This window comes from Microchirus variegatus, assembly GCF_963457635.1.
Source record: "Microchirus variegatus genome assembly, chromosome: 18".
Lineage (NCBI taxonomy): Eukaryota > Metazoa > Chordata > Actinopteri > Pleuronectiformes > Soleidae > Microchirus > Microchirus variegatus.
In genome coordinates, this window is record NC_139819.1 from 3,389,657 (window position 1) to 3,407,454 (window position 17,798).

Below are 17,798 nucleotides of genomic sequence, written 5' to 3' on the forward strand. Positions count from 1 at the left end.
TGTCATACTATACTATGTCGCCGACCAAAATGTCATACTATACTATGTCTTCCAAATCGGACAATTTTTTTGAAAAAAAAAATTTGACAAAAACGTCATACTATACTATGTAGTACGTCCTACTATACTATGTCGTCCATAATGTGACCATTTTTTGAAAAAAAAAATTGGTCCAAAATTTGACAAAAACGACATACTATACTATGTCGTCCAAAATCTGAACATTTTTTTGAAAAACATTTTTTTGGTCCAAAACATGACAAAAACTTAATAATATACTATGTAGTACGTCATACTACACTATGTCGTCCATAATATGACCATTTTTTGAAAAAAAAAATTTGGTCCAAAATTTGACAAAAACGACATACTATACTATGTCGTCCAAAATCTGACCATTTTTTTGAAAAAAATTTTTTGGGTACAAAACATGACAAAAACGTCCTACTATACTATGTCGTCCACAATGTAACAAATAGACAACACCTCCAAGGTCAAGGAGTCACAGTGGCTTAATTGGCAAAATGCTGGCATTCAAAGCCTAAGGTTGTGGGTTCAATTCCCTGCTTTGTCAAATCTTTGTGTGATGTAAAAATAAAAGCCATAATATACTTTTTTTTCAAAAGCTTTGACAAAGCAAGGATTTGAACCCACTACCTATACCTGCAGAATTTGACAGAAATGACATACTATACTATGTCGTCCAAAATCTGACCATTTTTTTGAAAAACATTTTTTTGGTCCAAAATATGACAAAAACGTAATACTATACTATGTAGTACGTCCTACTATACTATGTCGTCCATAATGTGACCATTTTTTGAAAAAAAAAATTGGTCCAAAATTTGACAAAAACGACATACTATACTATGTCGTCCAAAATCTGAACATTTTTTTGAAAAACATTTTTTTGGTCCAAAACATGACAAAAACTTAATAATATACTATGTAGTACGTCATACTACACTATGTCGTCCATAATATGACCATTTTTTGAAAAAAAAAATTTGGTCCAAAATTTGACAAAAACTACATACTATACTATTTCGTCGTTCTCACATTTTCAGAAAACTGTTTTGATAATCAATTAATCTAATCATTTTCTCCACTGATAGATTCATTGTTATTGATCAGTGTTTGTCAAATGTGGAAATGACAATGTCTTAAAATGCTTGTTATTGTCCACAAACAAGAAATATTGAGTTTCTTTGTTTTATTGAGCGAAGAAACCAGAAAATGTTCACGTTCTTAAATTTTAAGAAGCTGAAAACCACATAACCTGGTTTTTAAATGTAAGCGATTAATCGATTATCAACATAATTGACGTTTCATTTAGAAATCGATGAATCGAGTGTTTAACGTGTTTAAAAACCTCAGAACAAACATGAAATGAATCAACATTATTTTATTAGCTTTGTCATTAAAACATAACTTACTTAAATGTTCAGCCCTTCAACAGTCATGTGTCAAACAATGTTTAACTTCATACGTTCAAATTCATACAAAACAATGACAATTATTTTGAACAAAATTAAATAATGTGACAACGAATGTTTATAAATAAACTAAACAGTGACGATAAACATGAAAAATAAACTCACAACTGAACCACCAGGGGGCAGCAACAGCACATGGCAAACACATCATCATTAATGACACCACAAACAAACAAACAAACAAACAAACGCAGCCAGTGCATTTGTTCTCTTTTACATCATCAATCGAAAAATAATAATAAACAGGAAGTGATACTGTCCTGCAGCTAACATCAAACAAACTCCGCCCACTTTTTTAATAACTGCTTCACTTTTTGGAAAAATAAGCAGGTTTTTTTTCTCTTAAAGACGAGAAAAACGTGATGACGACGAATCGACGGAGACATTTAGAGACGATCTGTGGGGAGACAGAGGGGGACGGAGAAGTTTGTTTAGATTTTTACATTTAAATAACACATTCAATGAGTGTGTGTGTGTGTGTGCGTGTGTGTGTTCTTGTACTTGCGGCATACTGAGGACCAGTGAGGGTTTTTAACCAAAAAAGTGAGGACATTTTTACAGAGTGAGGACATTTTGGCTGGTCCTCACTTTGTTTTCATTGAAATCACTTCCTTAGATTGATATAACATGCTATACTCAATTTGTCAAAAAAACATGTCATTTGGATGACATAGTGTAGTATGACGTTTTTGTCAAATTTTGGACCAAATTGTTTTGTCAAATTTTGGACCAATTTTTTTTGTCAAATTTTGGACCAATTTTTTTTGTCAAATTTTGGACGACCAAACATTTTTGGTCAAATTTTTTTTTTATTATTTTGGACGACATAGTATAGTATGACGTTTTTGTCAAATTTTGGACCAATTTTTTTTGTCAAATTTTGGACAAATTTTTTTTTTCAAATTTTGGACCCGATTTTTTGTCAAATTTTGGACCAAATTTTTTTTGTCAAATTTTGGACGACCAAACATTTTTGGTCAAATTTTTTTTTTTATTATTTTGGACGACATAGTATAGTATGACGTTTTTGTCAAATTTTGGACCAATTTTTTTTGTCAAATTTTGGACCCGATTTTTTTGTCAAATTTTGGACCCGATTTTTTTGTCAAATTTTGGACGACCAAACATTTTTGGTCAAATTTTTTTTTAAATTATTTTGGACGACATAGTATAGTATGATGTTTTTGTCAAATTTTGGACCAATTTTTTTTGTCAAATTTTGGACCAAATTTTTTTGTCAAATTTTGGACAACCAAACATTTTTGGTCAAATTTTTTTTATTATTATTTTGGACGACATAGTATAGTATGACGTTTTTGTCAAATTTTGGACCAATTCTTTTTGTCAAATTTTGGACCAAATTGTTTTGTCAAATTTTGGACCAATTTTTTTTGTCAAATTTTGGACCAATTTTTTTGTCCAATTTTTGACCCGATTTTTTTGTCAAATTTTGGACCAAATTTTTTTTGTCAAATTTTGGACCAAATTTTTTTTGTCAAATTTTGGACGACCAAACATTTTTGGTCAAATATTTTTTATTATTATTTTGGACGACATAGTATAGTATGACGTTTTTGTCAAATTTTGGACTCGATTTTTTTGTCCTATTTTGGACCCGATTTTTTTGTCAAATTTTGGACCAAATTTTTTTTGTCAAATTTTGGACGACCAAACATTTTTGGTCAAAAAATTTTTATTATTATTTTGGACGACAGTGTAGTATGACGTTTGTGTCAAATTTTGGACCAAATTTTTTTTGTCAAATTTTGGACGACCAAACATTTTTGGTCAAATTTTTTTTTTTATTATTTTGGACGACATAGTATAGTATGACGTTTTTGTCAAATTTTGGACCAATTCTTTTTGTCAAATTTTGGACCAAATTGTTTTGTCAAATTTTGGACCAAATTGTTTTGTCAAATTTTGGACCAATTTTTTCTGTCAAATTTTGGACCAATTTTTTTTGTCAAATTTTGGACCAATTTTTTTGTCAAATTTTGGACGACCAAACATTTTTGGTGAAATATTTTTTATTATTACTTTGGACGACATAGTATAGTATGACGTTTTTGTCAAATTTTGGACCAATTCTTTTTGTCAAATTTTGGACCAAATTGTTTTGTCAAATTTTGGACTAATTTTTTTTGTCAAATTTCGGACCAATTTTTTTTGTCCAATTTTTGACCCGATTTTTTTGTCAAATTTTGGACCAAATTTTTTTTGTCAAATTTTGGACGACCAAACATTTTTGGTCAAATTTTTATTTTTTTTATTTTGGACGACATAGTATCGTATGACGTTTTTGTCAAATTTTGGACCAATTCTTTTTGTCAAATTTTGGACCAATTCTTTTTGTCAAATTTTGGACCAAATTTTTTTTGTCAAATTTTGGACGACCAAACATTTTTGGTCAAATATTTTTTATTATTATTTTGGACGACATAGTATAGTATGACGTTTTTGTCAAATTTTGGACCCGATTTTTTTGTCAAATTTTGGACCCGATTTTTTTGTCAAATTTTGGACCAAATTTTTTTTGTCAAATTTTGGACGACCAAACATTTTTGGTCAAAAAAATTTTATTATTATTTTGGACGACATAGTATAGTATGACGTTTTTGTCAAATTTTGGACCAAATTTTTTTTGTCAAATTTTGGACGACCAAACATTTTTGGTCAAATATTTTTTATTATTATTTTGGACGACATAGTATAGTATGACGTTTTTGTCAAATTTTGGACCCGATTTTTTTGTCAAATTTTGGACCCGATTTTTTTGTCAAATTTTGGACCAAATTTTTTTTGTCAAATTTTGGACGACCAAACATTTTTGGTCAAAAAAATTGTATTATTATTTTGGACGACATAGTATAGTATGACGTTTTTGTCAAATTTTGGACCAAATTTTTTTTGTCAAATTTTGGACGACCAAACATTTTTGGTCAAATTTTTTTTTTTATTATTTTGGACGACATAGTATAGTATGACGTTTTTGTCAAATTTTGGACCAATTCTTTTTGTCAAATTTTGGACCAAATTGTTTTGTCAAATTTTGGACCAAATTGTTTTGTCAAATTTTGGACCAATTTTTTCTGTCAAATTTTGGACCAATTTTTTTTGTCAAATTTTGGACCAATTTTTTTGTCAAATTTTGGACCAAATTTTTTTTGTCAAATTTTGGACGACCAAACATTTTTGGTGAAATATTTTTTATTATTACTTTGGACGACATAGTATAGTATGACGTTTTTGTCAAATTTTGGACCAATTCTTTTTGTCAAATTTTGGACCAAATTGTTTTGTCAAATTTTGGACCAAATTGTTTTGTCAAATTTTGGACTAATTTTTTTTGTCAAATTTCGGACCAATTTTTTTTGTCCAATTTTTGACCCGATTTTTTTGTCAAATTTTGGACCAAATTTTTTTTGTCAAATTTTGGACGACCAAACATTTTTGGTCAAATTTTTTTTTTTTTTTATTTTGGACGACATAGTATCGTATGACGTTTTTATCAAATTTTGGACCAATTCTTTTTGTCAAATTTTGGACCAATTTTTTTTGTCAAATTTTGGACCAATTTTTTTTGTCAAATTTTGGAACAGATTTTTTTGTCAAATTTTGGACCAATTTTTTTTTGTCAAATTTTGGACCAAATTTTTTTTGTCAAATTTTGGACCAAACATTTTTGGTCAAATTTTTTTTTTATTATTTTGGACGACATAGTATAGTATGACGTTTTTGTCAAATTTTGGACCAATTCTTTTTGTCAAATTTTGGACCAATTTTTTTTGTCAAATTTTGGACCAAATTTTTTTTGTCAAATTTTGGACGACCAAACATTTTTGGTCAAATATTTTTTATTATTATTTTGGACGACATAGTATAGTATGACGTTTTTGTCAAATTTTGGACAAATTTTTTTTGTCAAATTTTGGACCCGATTTTTTTGTCAAATTTTGGACCAAATTTTTTTTGTCACATTTTGGACGACCAAACATTTTTGGTCCAATTTTTTTTATTATTATTTTGGACGACATAGTATAGTAAGACGTTTTTGTCAAATTTTGGACCAAATTTTTTTTGTCAAATTTTGGACGACCAAACATTTTTGGTCAACTTTTTTTTATTATTATTTTGGACGACATAGTATAGTATGACGTTTTCGTCAAATTTTGGACCAATTATTTTTGTCAAATTTTGGACCAAATTGTTTTGTCAAATTTTGGACCAATTTTTTTTGTCAAATTTTGGACCAATTTTTTTTGTCAAATTTTTGACCCGATTTTTTTGTCAAATTTTGGACCAAATTTTTTTTGTCAAATTTTGGACGACCAAACATTTTTGGTCAAATTTTTTTTTTTATTATTTTGGACGACATAGTATAGTATGACGTTTTTGTCAAATTTTGGACCAATTCTTTTTGTCAAATTTTGGACCAAATTGTTTTGTCAAATTTTGGACAAATTTTTTTTGTCAAATTTTGGACAAATTTTTTTTGTCCAATTTTGGACAAAAAAAATTTGACCAATTTTTTTTGTTCAATTTTTGACCCGATTCTTTTGTCAAATTTTGGACCAAATTTTTTGTCAAATTTTGGACGACCAAACATTTTTGGTCAAATTCTTTTTTTAATCTATTTTGGACGACATAGTATAGTATGACGTTTTTGTCAAATTTTGGACCAATTTTTTTTGTCAAATTTTGGACCCAATTTTTTTGTCAAATTTTGGACCAAATTTTTTTTGTCAAATTTTGGACCAAACATTTTTGGTCAAATTTTTTTTTTATTATTATTTTGGACGACATAGTATAGTATGACGTTTTTGTCAAATTTTGGACCAATTTTTTTTGTCAAATTTTGGACCCGATTTTTTTGTCCAATTTTGGACCAATTTTTTTTTGTCAAATTTTGGACCAATTTTTTTTGTCAAATTTTGGACCCGATTGTTTTGTCAAATTTTGGACCAAATTTTTTTTGTCAAATTTTGGACCAAACATTTTTGGTCAAATTTTTTTTTTTATTATTTTGTACGACATAGTATAGTATGACGTTTTTGTCAAATTTTGGACCAATTTTTTTTGTCAAATTTTGGACCAAATTTTTTTTGTCAAATTTTGGACGACCAAACATTTTTGGTCAAATTTTTTTTAATTTTTATTTTGGACGACATAGTATAGTATGACGTTTTTGTCAAATTTTGGACCAATTCTTTTTTACAAATTTTGGACCCGATTTTTTTGTCAAATTTAGGACCAAATTTTTTTTGTCAAATTTTGGACGACCAAACATTTTTGGTCAAATTTTTTTTTTAAATTATTTTGGACGACATAGTATAGTATGACGTTTTTGTCAAATTTTGGACCAATTCTTTTTGTCAAATTTTGGACCAAATTGTTTTGTCAAATTTTGGACCAATTTTTTTTGTCAAATTTTGGACCAATTTTTTCTGTCAAACGTTGGACCCGATTTTTTTGTCAAATTTTGGACCAAATTTTTTTTGTCAAATTTTGGACCAAATTTCTTTTGTCAAATTTTGGACCAAATTTTTTTTGTCAAATTTTGGACGACCAAACATTTTTGGTCAAATTTTTTTTTTATTTATTTTGGACGACATAGTATAGTATGACGTTTTTGTCAAATTTTGGACCAAAGTTCTTTTGACAAAGATTTTTTCAAATTTTTGTTGACATAGTATAGTGTGACGTTTTTGTAAAATTTTGGACCAAAAATTTTTGGTCAAATTTTTTTTTTTACATTTTTGTCGACAAAGTATATAGTACTACGTTTTTGTAAAAATTTTAACCAAAAATTAAAAAAAAATCGAAAAAGTTTTCCAGCCCTTTTTGCTCTGGGGCTCCACCTGCAGACATTTTATGGTACTGCTAAAAGTAGTTCTATATAGATGTCATTAATGAAGTAGATATTTGTTATTGTGTGGATTTATAAAGTGGAAATGCTGGTCCTCACTTTGCCAGCAACCCAGTCCTCAGTATGCAGCAAGTACAAGAATGTGTGTGTGTGTGTGTGTGTACCTCAGAGTCCTCCATCTTTCTTTCTCCATGTTATTTTCTGGACGTTCACTTTCATATGAAGCTAAATACAAACCTGCAGAGGAAAACAATACATAATATAAATAAATGTATTAAATTAAATGTATTTTAATTTCCAGTGATGAAGTCGAATGGACTCGTTGATTGACACCCACCGTCCTCCGTGAACACAGGCGTGGTCAGCAGATACTGAAGGATCCTTCGATCTTTGTCAAATGGACACTCGACTTTCCTCCACGTCAGGAACTCACTCACTTGTTTGGCCAATTCCCACAATTTCTGTCAAAAAAAACACAAAAATCATGGAAAACATTTTTTTTAAGTGACAGGAAGTGTACTTTCCAAATATTTATGGATTTGAAAAAAATGAAAAAGTATAAAAGGTAAAAAAAAAAATCAGTGGAAGTTGATTTTTTCTACATTTTAAACTTTATTTAAAATTGAAAACAACATTATTTATGTAAGGATTGTCAGTCGTGATGTAACAGTGTGTGTGTGTGTGTGTGTGTGTTCTAAAAATAAGAGGTTCAAAATAACACAGCGATGTCATGCGGCGTCACTGTCGACAGTAAAAACACCAGGGGGTGACCAGGGAAACAAAGCGGCAGCTGACCTGGAAGTTGACGTGTCCGCTCTGCAGTCGGTTAGAACAACCTTCGTTCAGGAAGTAAATGTCTTTGAGGAGCAAACTGAAGAACGGGACCACGATCTGAGACCAGAGCAAACACACAAGACAACACTGAGTGCGTGTCAGTTTAACACGTTCACGTATCTCACCGTTAGACAGACTTTTCCAACAGGAAACGGAAGTTTGTAAACCACTCACTCTCCCACACCAAAGTCAGTGATTTTAACTCGCGGGGGGGCACAGGAGCTGCGTGTCTACTGCTGTCTCGTGTGGTCAAATAATAAGACATTTGAACTTAGTGATGATGGACGCAGCAGTGGATTGACAACTCTGCAGCAGCAGTGAGGAACATCAGAGCAGAACATTCCAGACTCTTAGGAACGTTCTGTTTCTTGACCTTTTGTCCCTGGAATGTTGTGTGTGTGTGTGTGTGTGTGTGTGTGTGTTTACATCAGCAGGAACAGTATGTGATCTGGAAATGTCTGGAAATGTTTGACCCTCCCTCGCGTCCTCACACTCACACAACTGTAGGCGTTATGTAACTGGTGTCCACCGCGTTAGACATCCCGGCGTTTACATAATCATCTCAGCCTGAAGCCCAGAGTTCCCAGCCTCCCTGAACACACTCACCTTCTCCCTGCTGCTGTTTGCAGTCACAGATCTCTGCGCGGCTCCTCTCAGAGCTGTTCTGTAGTTGTAGAAGTTACTGGAAGGATCCATCTGGTGCTGTGGACACACACACACACACACACACACACACACACACACACACGTAAGAGATAATCAATAAACTTAAATTGACGAGTGAAGAGGTGACGACGTAGGACGAAGGACGAGTGTCTGTGACGCCGACTCACCTCTAACACGTCAAACTTCGCCGTCTTCACTTTACTCCAGGTCTTTTTCAGCCGAGACACAGGAGTCATGTTCAGACCAGCTGTGACACACACACACACACACACACACACACACACACACACACACACACACACACAGAGTGAGACAGTGATCATAGCAGTAACATGTGACAATGTCTCATTCAAGTTCACACACGCACTGTTTCCTCTGCCAGCACCACAGTTACTGTGTGTGTGTGTGTGTGTGTGTGTGTGTGTTATTACTGATTATTGTTATCACGATAGAAAAGAGTGAACAGAGGGACATGAACACGTGTGTGTGACACGTCTGTATCTGTCCTCACGTGTTCTTCTCTGACCTGGTTTAGGAGACAAATCTCTAAACATAAAAAAAAAAAAACGCCATGAAAGAACAATGAGCTGTCCATCATCAGTAGCTGTAACCATGGTGATTCTGCCTGTAGTAGATGTGCCTCAGGCATTTGTGCCGGACACAGCTGCCGTCACTGCTGACCATCTGCTCTGGACACACACACACACACACACACAGGGCCGACCTCTGGTCCTGCATTTATTATTAATCTGTTTCTCTCTGCAGGCTCCGCCCCCTCATCTCAACATTCATGTTATAAGAAGAAGAAGAAGAAGAAGAAGAAGAAGAGGAGGAGCCTGACTCACAGATGATGGCCATGAGGGAGTTGAAGTTCCCGATGTTGAAGCATTCCCGCGCCACGTCGATGAAGAACTCGATAACTCGAGCGCGCTGTTTCTTCTTCGGCGTCTGTAAACGCGGTAGATAAATGGCGTTATAAAAAAAAATATATTTACAGCAGCTCTAAACATATTCAACGATCACTTTTCTCACCATACAGATCTCTGTGGTCACCAGGTAACTGAGTCTGTTAAACCAGTCGACGTAAGACTCCAGGTTTGTGCTTTCCTTATGTTCACTGAAGCAGCTCTGAAACACACACACACACACACACACACACACACACATGATTCATCTGCAGCTCACACACACACACACACACACACACATCAGTCATGTGACGTCACACGTTACCTGTATCTGTACAAACTCTTCAGGTCCGATGTAACTCAGTCGCTCCTGAAGAAAATAAGGAACACAACTAATTAATAATCTGCCTTAATCTGTATGAAAGAAATAATCCAATCTAATGATCTAATCAATAATCCGATGGATTAATTAATCTCACCAGTTCTATGTGCGTGAGCTGCTGAGCCACCGTAAACGGGTCGTTGCAGATGGACAGCAGATCTCGCCGCGTCGCCGCCGCCGCCGCCGCCGCCGCCGGACGCTTGCTCTTCAGAGCGGTCAGCCGCTCGGTCGCCGTGGCGTTGATCTTGACCAGCGCCTCCTCGTACTGACTCAGAACCGTCAACCTCCTGATCAGGTTCTGACTCATCTGACCCAACGCCTTCCTGTGCACCTGAGAGAGGAGACGAGGGGAGGACAGGTCACGGGTTAGAGAGATCGCAGCTTTTTAGAAAACACAACAGCTCCTCTGCTGTCAGAGTCTGGTACTGCACATTAACGCGTTTACATGCTCCAGTTTGACGTCAATACGATCTGATCGTCTGACGTTAATCTGATCAAACGTGGTGATCACATGACGTTTATCTTGACTCTTGACTATTTTACGCAAGCATCTTTCTGTTCTCCTCTCTCTGTCCTCAGGGGTCAAAAGGTCATGCTGTTTCTGAGTGGATTAAGGTCTCAGTTAAATAATCTGATGTTACATAAGAGAGTTTCCTCTATGATGTGTTCAGGAGCTCAGAGGCTGTCGGTCTTTGACCAGTGATGCGTTCAGGAGCTAAGACTCTCTCGGTCTTTGACCAGTGATGCGTTCAGGATCTAAGACTCTCTCAGTCTTTGACCAGTGATGCGTTCAGGATCTAAGACTCTCTCAGTCTTTGACCAGTGATGCGTTCAGGATCTAAGACTCTCTCAGTCTTTGACCAGTGATGCGTTCAGGAGCTAAGACTCTCTCGGTCTTTGACCAGTGATGCGTTCAGGATCTAAGACTCTCTCTGTCTTTGTTCTGTGATGCGTTCAGGAGCTAAGACTCTCTCTGTCTTTGACCAGTGATGCGTTCAGGAGCTCAGACTCTCTCGGTCTTTGTTCTGTGATGCGTTCAGGAGCTAAGACTCTCTCGGTCTTTGACCAGTGATGCGTTCAGGATCTAAGACTCTCTCGGTCTTTGTTCTGTGATGCGTTCAGGAGCTAAGACTCTCTCTGTCTTTGACCAGTGATACGTTCAGGAGCTAAGACTCTCTCGGTCTTTGACCAGTGATACGTTCAGGAGCTCAGACTCTCTCGGTCTTTGTTCTGTGATGCGTTCAGGAGGTAAGACTCTCTCTGTCTTTGTTCTGTGATGCGTTCAGGAGGTAAGACTCTCTCTGTCTTTGTTCTGTGATAGGTTCAGGAGCTCAGACTCATCCCGCAGATGCAGGCTGCACTTGTTTTGGTCGATGCTACGATGATCCGTGTGGATGAAGATCACGGTGCTTGTTTTCTTCTTCTGCTGCTGCTGCTGCTCCTTTAAATATCCGACCACATCATAATGACAGCGTTGCTGCACAGATGAAGGTCTGACTGTGGTCTGGACCCGACTTTCACCAGATGTTCTGGACTCGTCTATTTTGGACTGGAAGTCTTTTTCCCAGAACGCTGTGAGGAATCGGCTTCTTCTTCTTCTCCTCCAGTCTGCTTGTTTTCAGAGACACGGACTCGTGCGTCTTCAGCCGAGAACAAAAACACCCCAGTTTTACCATCACGTGTATGAAAACATGAATAAAGGCTTCATCGGCTTCAATAAAAACCTTCACCCTCTGTGAACCTGAGGCTAATAATCATGAGCACACGCTCGTGGTTAGCGGGGCTAACGTGGATAACGTGGTTAGCATCCGCACAAAGTCGACCTTTGTCGACAGGTTCAGACTGTACATCATGTTCATGTTTCACTGCAGTCACAGTTATTTAATCTGAGAGTTACATCAATTTTCCTGCTTCACTTCAGTTTTCGTGTTCCTCTTTCACAAAACGTGACAGCGCCACCTTCAGAGACGAAAAAGCCTCGTTCCTGTCAGTTACATTTCTTTCTCTGTCTGCTGTGACTCCACATCTGATGCTAGTATTATTAGTAGTAGTACTATAATAACCTCCCTGTGCTAACTCTGCAGGTACCTGTAACTCACGGGCTGCAGGATCCAGATCCAGTTTCATGGCTATTATTAATATAATGTTATTTCTCATGTCTTTTACAATTGTCTGTATGTTTATTTTTATGATTCTATGATGCTGAGCTGAATTGACAATAAAGTTCTATTCTATCCGTTTTTTCCTTCCACCCCAACCGGTCTAGGCAGATGCTGCACATGTTTGAGTCTGGTGTTTGTTTGTTGTGTTCTCTCCTCTCTCTCTATAGTAAAGCTAATGAGACGATGTGGTTGAATCCACACTGACCTCGTCTCCACTGGTCAGTCGCAGCGTCAGCTCCTTCAGGCTCCGCATCGTCCGCTCGTCTCTAAAGTCGTACGGAAAGGCCTCCGTCCACTCCGTCAGCAGCTGAAGGATCTTAGGAGCCAGTTTCCTGAGTCTCATCTGGAAAGAAACAAACAAAGCACATAAACATCTACATTCACCTGATTTTTCATTAGAGAAGCCGATAAACAAACTATGAAGATTATTTTAACCGCATTACTTTGTCAGCCTGGGGTTCGTTGAGTCGCTGCTGCTCCAAACACAGATGACAAACTCTGGACATGAGTTCATGTGGATGGATGAAGAGACGAGAGCTGAGCAGGAACGTGAAGATGTACGTCCTCTGAAGATAAAGAGAGAGAGAGACACGACGCACTTTTATAAAATCATCATGGTCTGTGCTTCTGTTCTTCAGGGCAAATAAAAATAAAACTCACGTCTGGATAATAGTCCACGGTTGGGACCAGGTGGTGGATGAGAGCCTCCAGAGAACCGGACACCAGGCGGTCGTCATGGTAAAAGAGGCCGGGGAAGCGTTCGTCTTTGCTCTGGTTCAGGTTCTTGTTGTAGCCGCTCGTCTTCGTCTGCCCAGTGAGCGGTGGAGTCTGAGGCATGACGACCTTCAGGGGGAGACAAACCACAGGAAGAGTCAGCGAGAAGCTCCTGACCACGTTAGACCACAGACGGACAAACACGTCCAGATTAGTCCTGAGACACTAAACACTGAGGAGAGCAGAGCAGAACACACTGGGTTTGTTTAGTCAGGTGGTTTGGATTCAGACTGAAAGTATTCCTGCTCTGATTAAAGGTGCATTATGTAATAAATCTAAATCAACTGGCCATAAAATCCTCCTATTATGTCTCAGAGACTCAGGAATAATGTTCATATAACAAACTGAACTCACCAACAACAACAGTACAGACAAAATATTTGCATTAAAACATTTTTTTTGCAGACTGCAAATCATGTTTATGTTTTGAAATCATTTGGCGCCACCTACCGCCGTCTACCAATCATTGCAGTCAGTAGAGTCTCAGCTGCCGAGCAACCACGGGTTGCCAGTTACGTCAAAAAACCGAACCTAAAAGACCTCGGTGTTTTGAATTTAAATGTAGTAACTGTTTTTGGCCACACTCTTACATATGGCACCTTTAAGTCTCACTTTTTTTTTTTACATCACAGCACACAGGAGTTGTTGATCCACTGAAATCCACTGAAATCCACTGATGTTCTCTGTGGACTTTGGTGTGGGAGAGTGAGCGGTTTACAAACTTCAGTTTCCCGTTGGAATAGTCCGTCTCGCAGCGCAGATAAAGACGTGAACATGCTCTCAAGACGACACAATTACAGCCCTCTGCGAGTGTCTCCGCCCCCTGACCTCTGACCTCTGACCTCACCATTTTGCTGCTGTTCTCTGCTCATCAGAGTTACGGCTGCAGAAACACAAAGAACCGCGCAGGCCCCTCCCCCTCACATCCTCGCCACCTTACATCGGCCGTCTGCCGAGTCAAGACCTGCACACACACACACATTCTTACACAGCATCCTTAGTGAGGACACAATGCATTCACTCACCCCTTAACCTAACCCTAAAACCAGGTCTTAACCCTGAAAAAAGACCTTTGCAGTGAGGACGAAACAAATGTCCTCACAAAGATAGGTTTGAATCACACACACACACACACAGGGAATGTGTTATCATCGTCCTGTCATGGTGGGTGAGGCTGTGTGAGAAATAACCATGTGATTAATTGAATAAGGACAAACATCAGCTGATCAGATGGATAAAATGATTCTGTACAACATGTAGACTTTAAAAACACTGAGTCTGAGTCACACACACACACACACACACACACACTCCATTGCGTTTATGCAGTGAGACGTCTGAGGTCATTTCCATGAGAAAAGAGTCAGAGCTCAGTTGAGCATCTGCTGCACCATGTGGCCTCACCAACGTGTGTGTGCGCGTGTGTGTGTGTGTGCGCTCGTGTGTCCTGAAATAAATCAGCTGGAGCTTTGTTTGTTGTTTGTTTACTTCGATCAACTCCCTCTTTACTGAGCAGCTTTTAGACTCCTCAACATCTGAACTTTCGATTTTCATCCTCAAGTTTTCATGTTATAAACACATCAGTCTGTTTAACATTTGAAATTTGAAAACAGTGTTTTCAGATAAAGTCCAGAGTAGTGTGGATGAAAACAGAGTAGAGTGGATGAAAACAGAGTAGAGTGGATGAAAACAGAGTAGAGTGGATGAAAACAGAGTAGAGTGGATGAAAACAGAGTAGAGTAGTGTGAATGAAAACAGAGTAGAGTAGTGTGGATGAAAACAGTTGTGTGAATGAAAACAGTTGTGTGGATGAAAACAGAGTAGAGTGGTGTGGATGAAAACAGAGAAGAGTAGTGTGAATGAAAACAGAGTAGAGTGGTGTGGATGAAAACAGAGTAGAGTAGTGTGAATGAAAACAGTAGAGTGGATGAAAACAGTAGAGTGGATGAAAACAGTAGTTTGGATGAAAACAGTTGTGTGAATGAAAACAGAGTGTAGTGTGAATGAAAACAGAGTAGTGTGGATGAAAACAGAGTAGTGTGAATGAAAACAGAGTAGTGTGGATGAAAACAAAGTAGTGTGAATGAAAACAGAGTAGTGTGATTGAAAACAGAGTAGTGTGGATGAAAACAGAATAAAGTAGTGTGAATGAAAACAGAGTAGTGTGGATGAAAACAGAGTATTGTGGATGAAAACAGAGTAGTGTGGATGAAAACGGAGTAGTGTGAATGAAAACAGAGTAGTGTGGATGAAAACAGAGTGTAGTGTGGATGAAAACAGAGTAGTGTGGATGAAAACAGAGTATTGTGGATGAAAACAGAGTAGTGTGGATGAAAACGGAGTAGTGTGAATGAAAACAGAGTAGTGTGGATGAAAACAGAGTGTAGTGTGGATGAAAACAGAGTAGTGTGGATGAAAACAGAGTGTAGTGTGGATGAAAACAGAGTAGTGTGAATGAAAACAGAGTAGCGTCACTCTAAAGTCGCTCAGACATCAAACTCAGCGACGCTGACGTTTACGTGAAACGGCCTCAGGCTCCAGAGTCACTGATGACACGCGTCTGCAGGTAACGAGTGGGTGGAGCCTCTTTCCCACAGAGAAAATGACAGAACAAAGAGCCTGATGAGGCTCCGCCCACTCTGTCTGCAGAGTTAATGATGGCTCCTAATGATGAGGAGGAGGTGACGCGCTATCATCAGGTCAAAGGTCATGTTCCCGCTCGACATCACAAGCATGGAGACTATTAAACTAAACACAGAGATTTACCGTATGATGTCATCATGTCGTCTGTGACGCCATCAAATATTGGCTGAAATTCACAGCAGCAGCTGTCAATCAATTGATCAGAGACTCCTCCCCCTCCTCTCATCAAAAAAACTGATTTGAGTTTGTTTCATCACAGGAAGGAAGAGTCAGAGTGAGAGAGTGAGACAGATGAAGGATTAACTTCACTGATCCTGAATCCTCTTATCTACAGGGGGCGGGGCTAATCTTAGACTGATCACTGACACACACACACTCACTCGGTCCCTCTCTCACACACACACACACACCTGGAGCAGGACATCATCATCATCACCAGCTGTTTTAATGACAGTCTCTGACGTCATCAGTCCATTGTTTTCTGCTGTGTGTGATTTAGTCACTGATGATTGACAGGTTCAGTAAAAGTTCCCTCACTCACGCGATGCATAAAACACCTGATGTGACGTCAGAGGCTGCGAGACTGTCCTCATCAGTGCACGCGCAGACAAACAGCAGACCAAACATCCCATAATGCACGAGAAGATGAGAGAGTAAAGAGACGGTGTGAGCTCACCTCAGTGACGTCACAGAGCAGCAGCAGACGTTTCCACGGAGACCTTTTTTGAAATGAAAAAAAAAAGATCCGACACTTTGTTTCTTTCACGTGAAAAAAAGTTGCAATCAAGCAATTTTCCCGCGCTCACTGCGATGATGATGATGATGATGATGAAACTCCGCGTGAATGAATGAGAGAAAAACTCCAGCAGCGTTTCCTGCTCAACTCACACTGAGATTCACTTATTCACTGAGAGCGCGCGCGAGAGAGAGAGAGAGAGAGAGAGAGAGAGAGAGAGAGAGAGAGCAGCCAATCAGAGGACAGGACACACCCACCTCTCCCCTCCTCTGTCTGTTGTTGTTTTTTGTCGTTGTTTTGAGACATTTTTAAATAAAATGTGTCTGAAACAGAAAAAATACTGACGTTACAAATAAATAAATATATTAAAAAGTTTATTTTCCTGTCTTTTTTTTGTTTGTGTGTGTGTTTGAGATGTATATAGATATATATGTATGTAAAGAGTGCAGCTCTGTGAACATGTACATGTCAGATCTGCTGCAGCAACATGAGCTGAGCAGCTGCAGCAGATCAAAGCAAACATGTGCAGCTTCATCTTCTCTGTCATTACTGAAGCCGCTGAGACCGACAGTGACCTGAGAGCACAACATCTCCTGAGAAGAACCAGAGAAACATCACGTTCAGATCTGACCTCAAGCTTCTTCTTCTTCTTCTTCTCTCTTTGGTGAAGAAACTCATCCTTTTCTTCTCTCTGTGAAGACATCAGCTTTTCTGAGGATTCCTGATGTTCTCCTGGAGAAACATTCTCTGTCTGAACATTAGACACAGCATCAGAATATTCATCAGCACCTGAAGATAAAACTACGTTTTCACTTCAAACTTCACAGATGATTTTATGGTTTTTGTTTTGTTTCAGTTTCAGTAAAGATTCATCCTCTCATTTTGAAGATTTATCTTTATCGATATCCTTATCTATATTCATCTGTGGATTTGTTCTCTGAGTTTAAAGCATCAGGCCCCGCCCCCGACAGGCCACGCCCCCTATGTGATGAATGCAAGTCGACCTGCTGCTGTTTGAGGAATCTGTGGCATGTCACTGTTTTCAACCAAAATTTTAAAAAGAATTTGACAAAAAAAATTTGGTCCAAAATTTGACAAAAACGTCATACTATACTATGTCTTCCAAAATTTAAAAAAAAAAATTTGACCCAAAATTTGAAAAAAATATTGACCCAAAATTTGAAAAAGAAAATTGACCCAAAATTTGAAACAAATTTTTTACCCAAAATTTGAAACACATTTTTTACCCAAAATTTGAAAAAACAAATTGGCCCCAAATTTTTGGTCCAAAATTTGAGAAAAAAAAAATGGGATCCAAAATTTGAAAA

At 37.4% G+C, this 17,798-nt stretch overlaps 1 protein-coding gene across 1 annotated transcript; it reads right to left on the reverse strand.

The window, feature by feature from the left end:
* Positions 1–1,512: 1,512 nt before the first annotated feature.
* Positions 1,513–16,519, reverse strand: rasgef1ba (RasGEF domain family, member 1Ba). Its single transcript, XM_083905009.1, has 14 exons — positions 16,411–16,519; positions 12,978–13,160; positions 12,761–12,883; positions 12,523–12,660; positions 10,253–10,486; positions 10,099–10,143; positions 9,898–9,993; positions 9,711–9,813; positions 9,033–9,112; positions 8,806–8,901; positions 8,161–8,256; positions 7,703–7,826; positions 7,530–7,602; positions 1,513–1,893 (listed from the first exon to the last, which is right to left on the reverse strand). The coding sequence occupies exons 2-14, from the start codon at positions 13,152–13,154 to the stop codon at positions 1,839–1,841; spliced, it is 1,440 nt and encodes a 479-aa protein (XP_083761135.1). The 5' UTR covers positions 13,155–13,160; positions 16,411–16,519; the 3' UTR covers positions 1,513–1,838.
* Positions 16,520–17,798: the final 1,279 nt, after the last annotated feature.

Excerpts from the sequence above, each read along its gene's own strand:
- rasgef1ba (XM_083905009.1), bottom strand. The coding sequence starts at position 13,154 with ATGCCTCAGACTCCACCGCTCACTGGGCAGACGAAGACGAGCGGCTAC. Across the intron at positions 9,814-9,897 it reads TGACCACAGAGATCTGTATG|ACGCCGAAGAAGAAACAGCG; the intron begins GTGAGAAAAGTG and ends CCGCGTTTACAG. Across the intron at positions 7,603-7,702 it reads GCCTGTGTTCACGGAGGACG|GTTTGTATTTAGCTTCATAT; the intron begins GTGGGTGTCAAT and ends TTTCCTCTGCAG.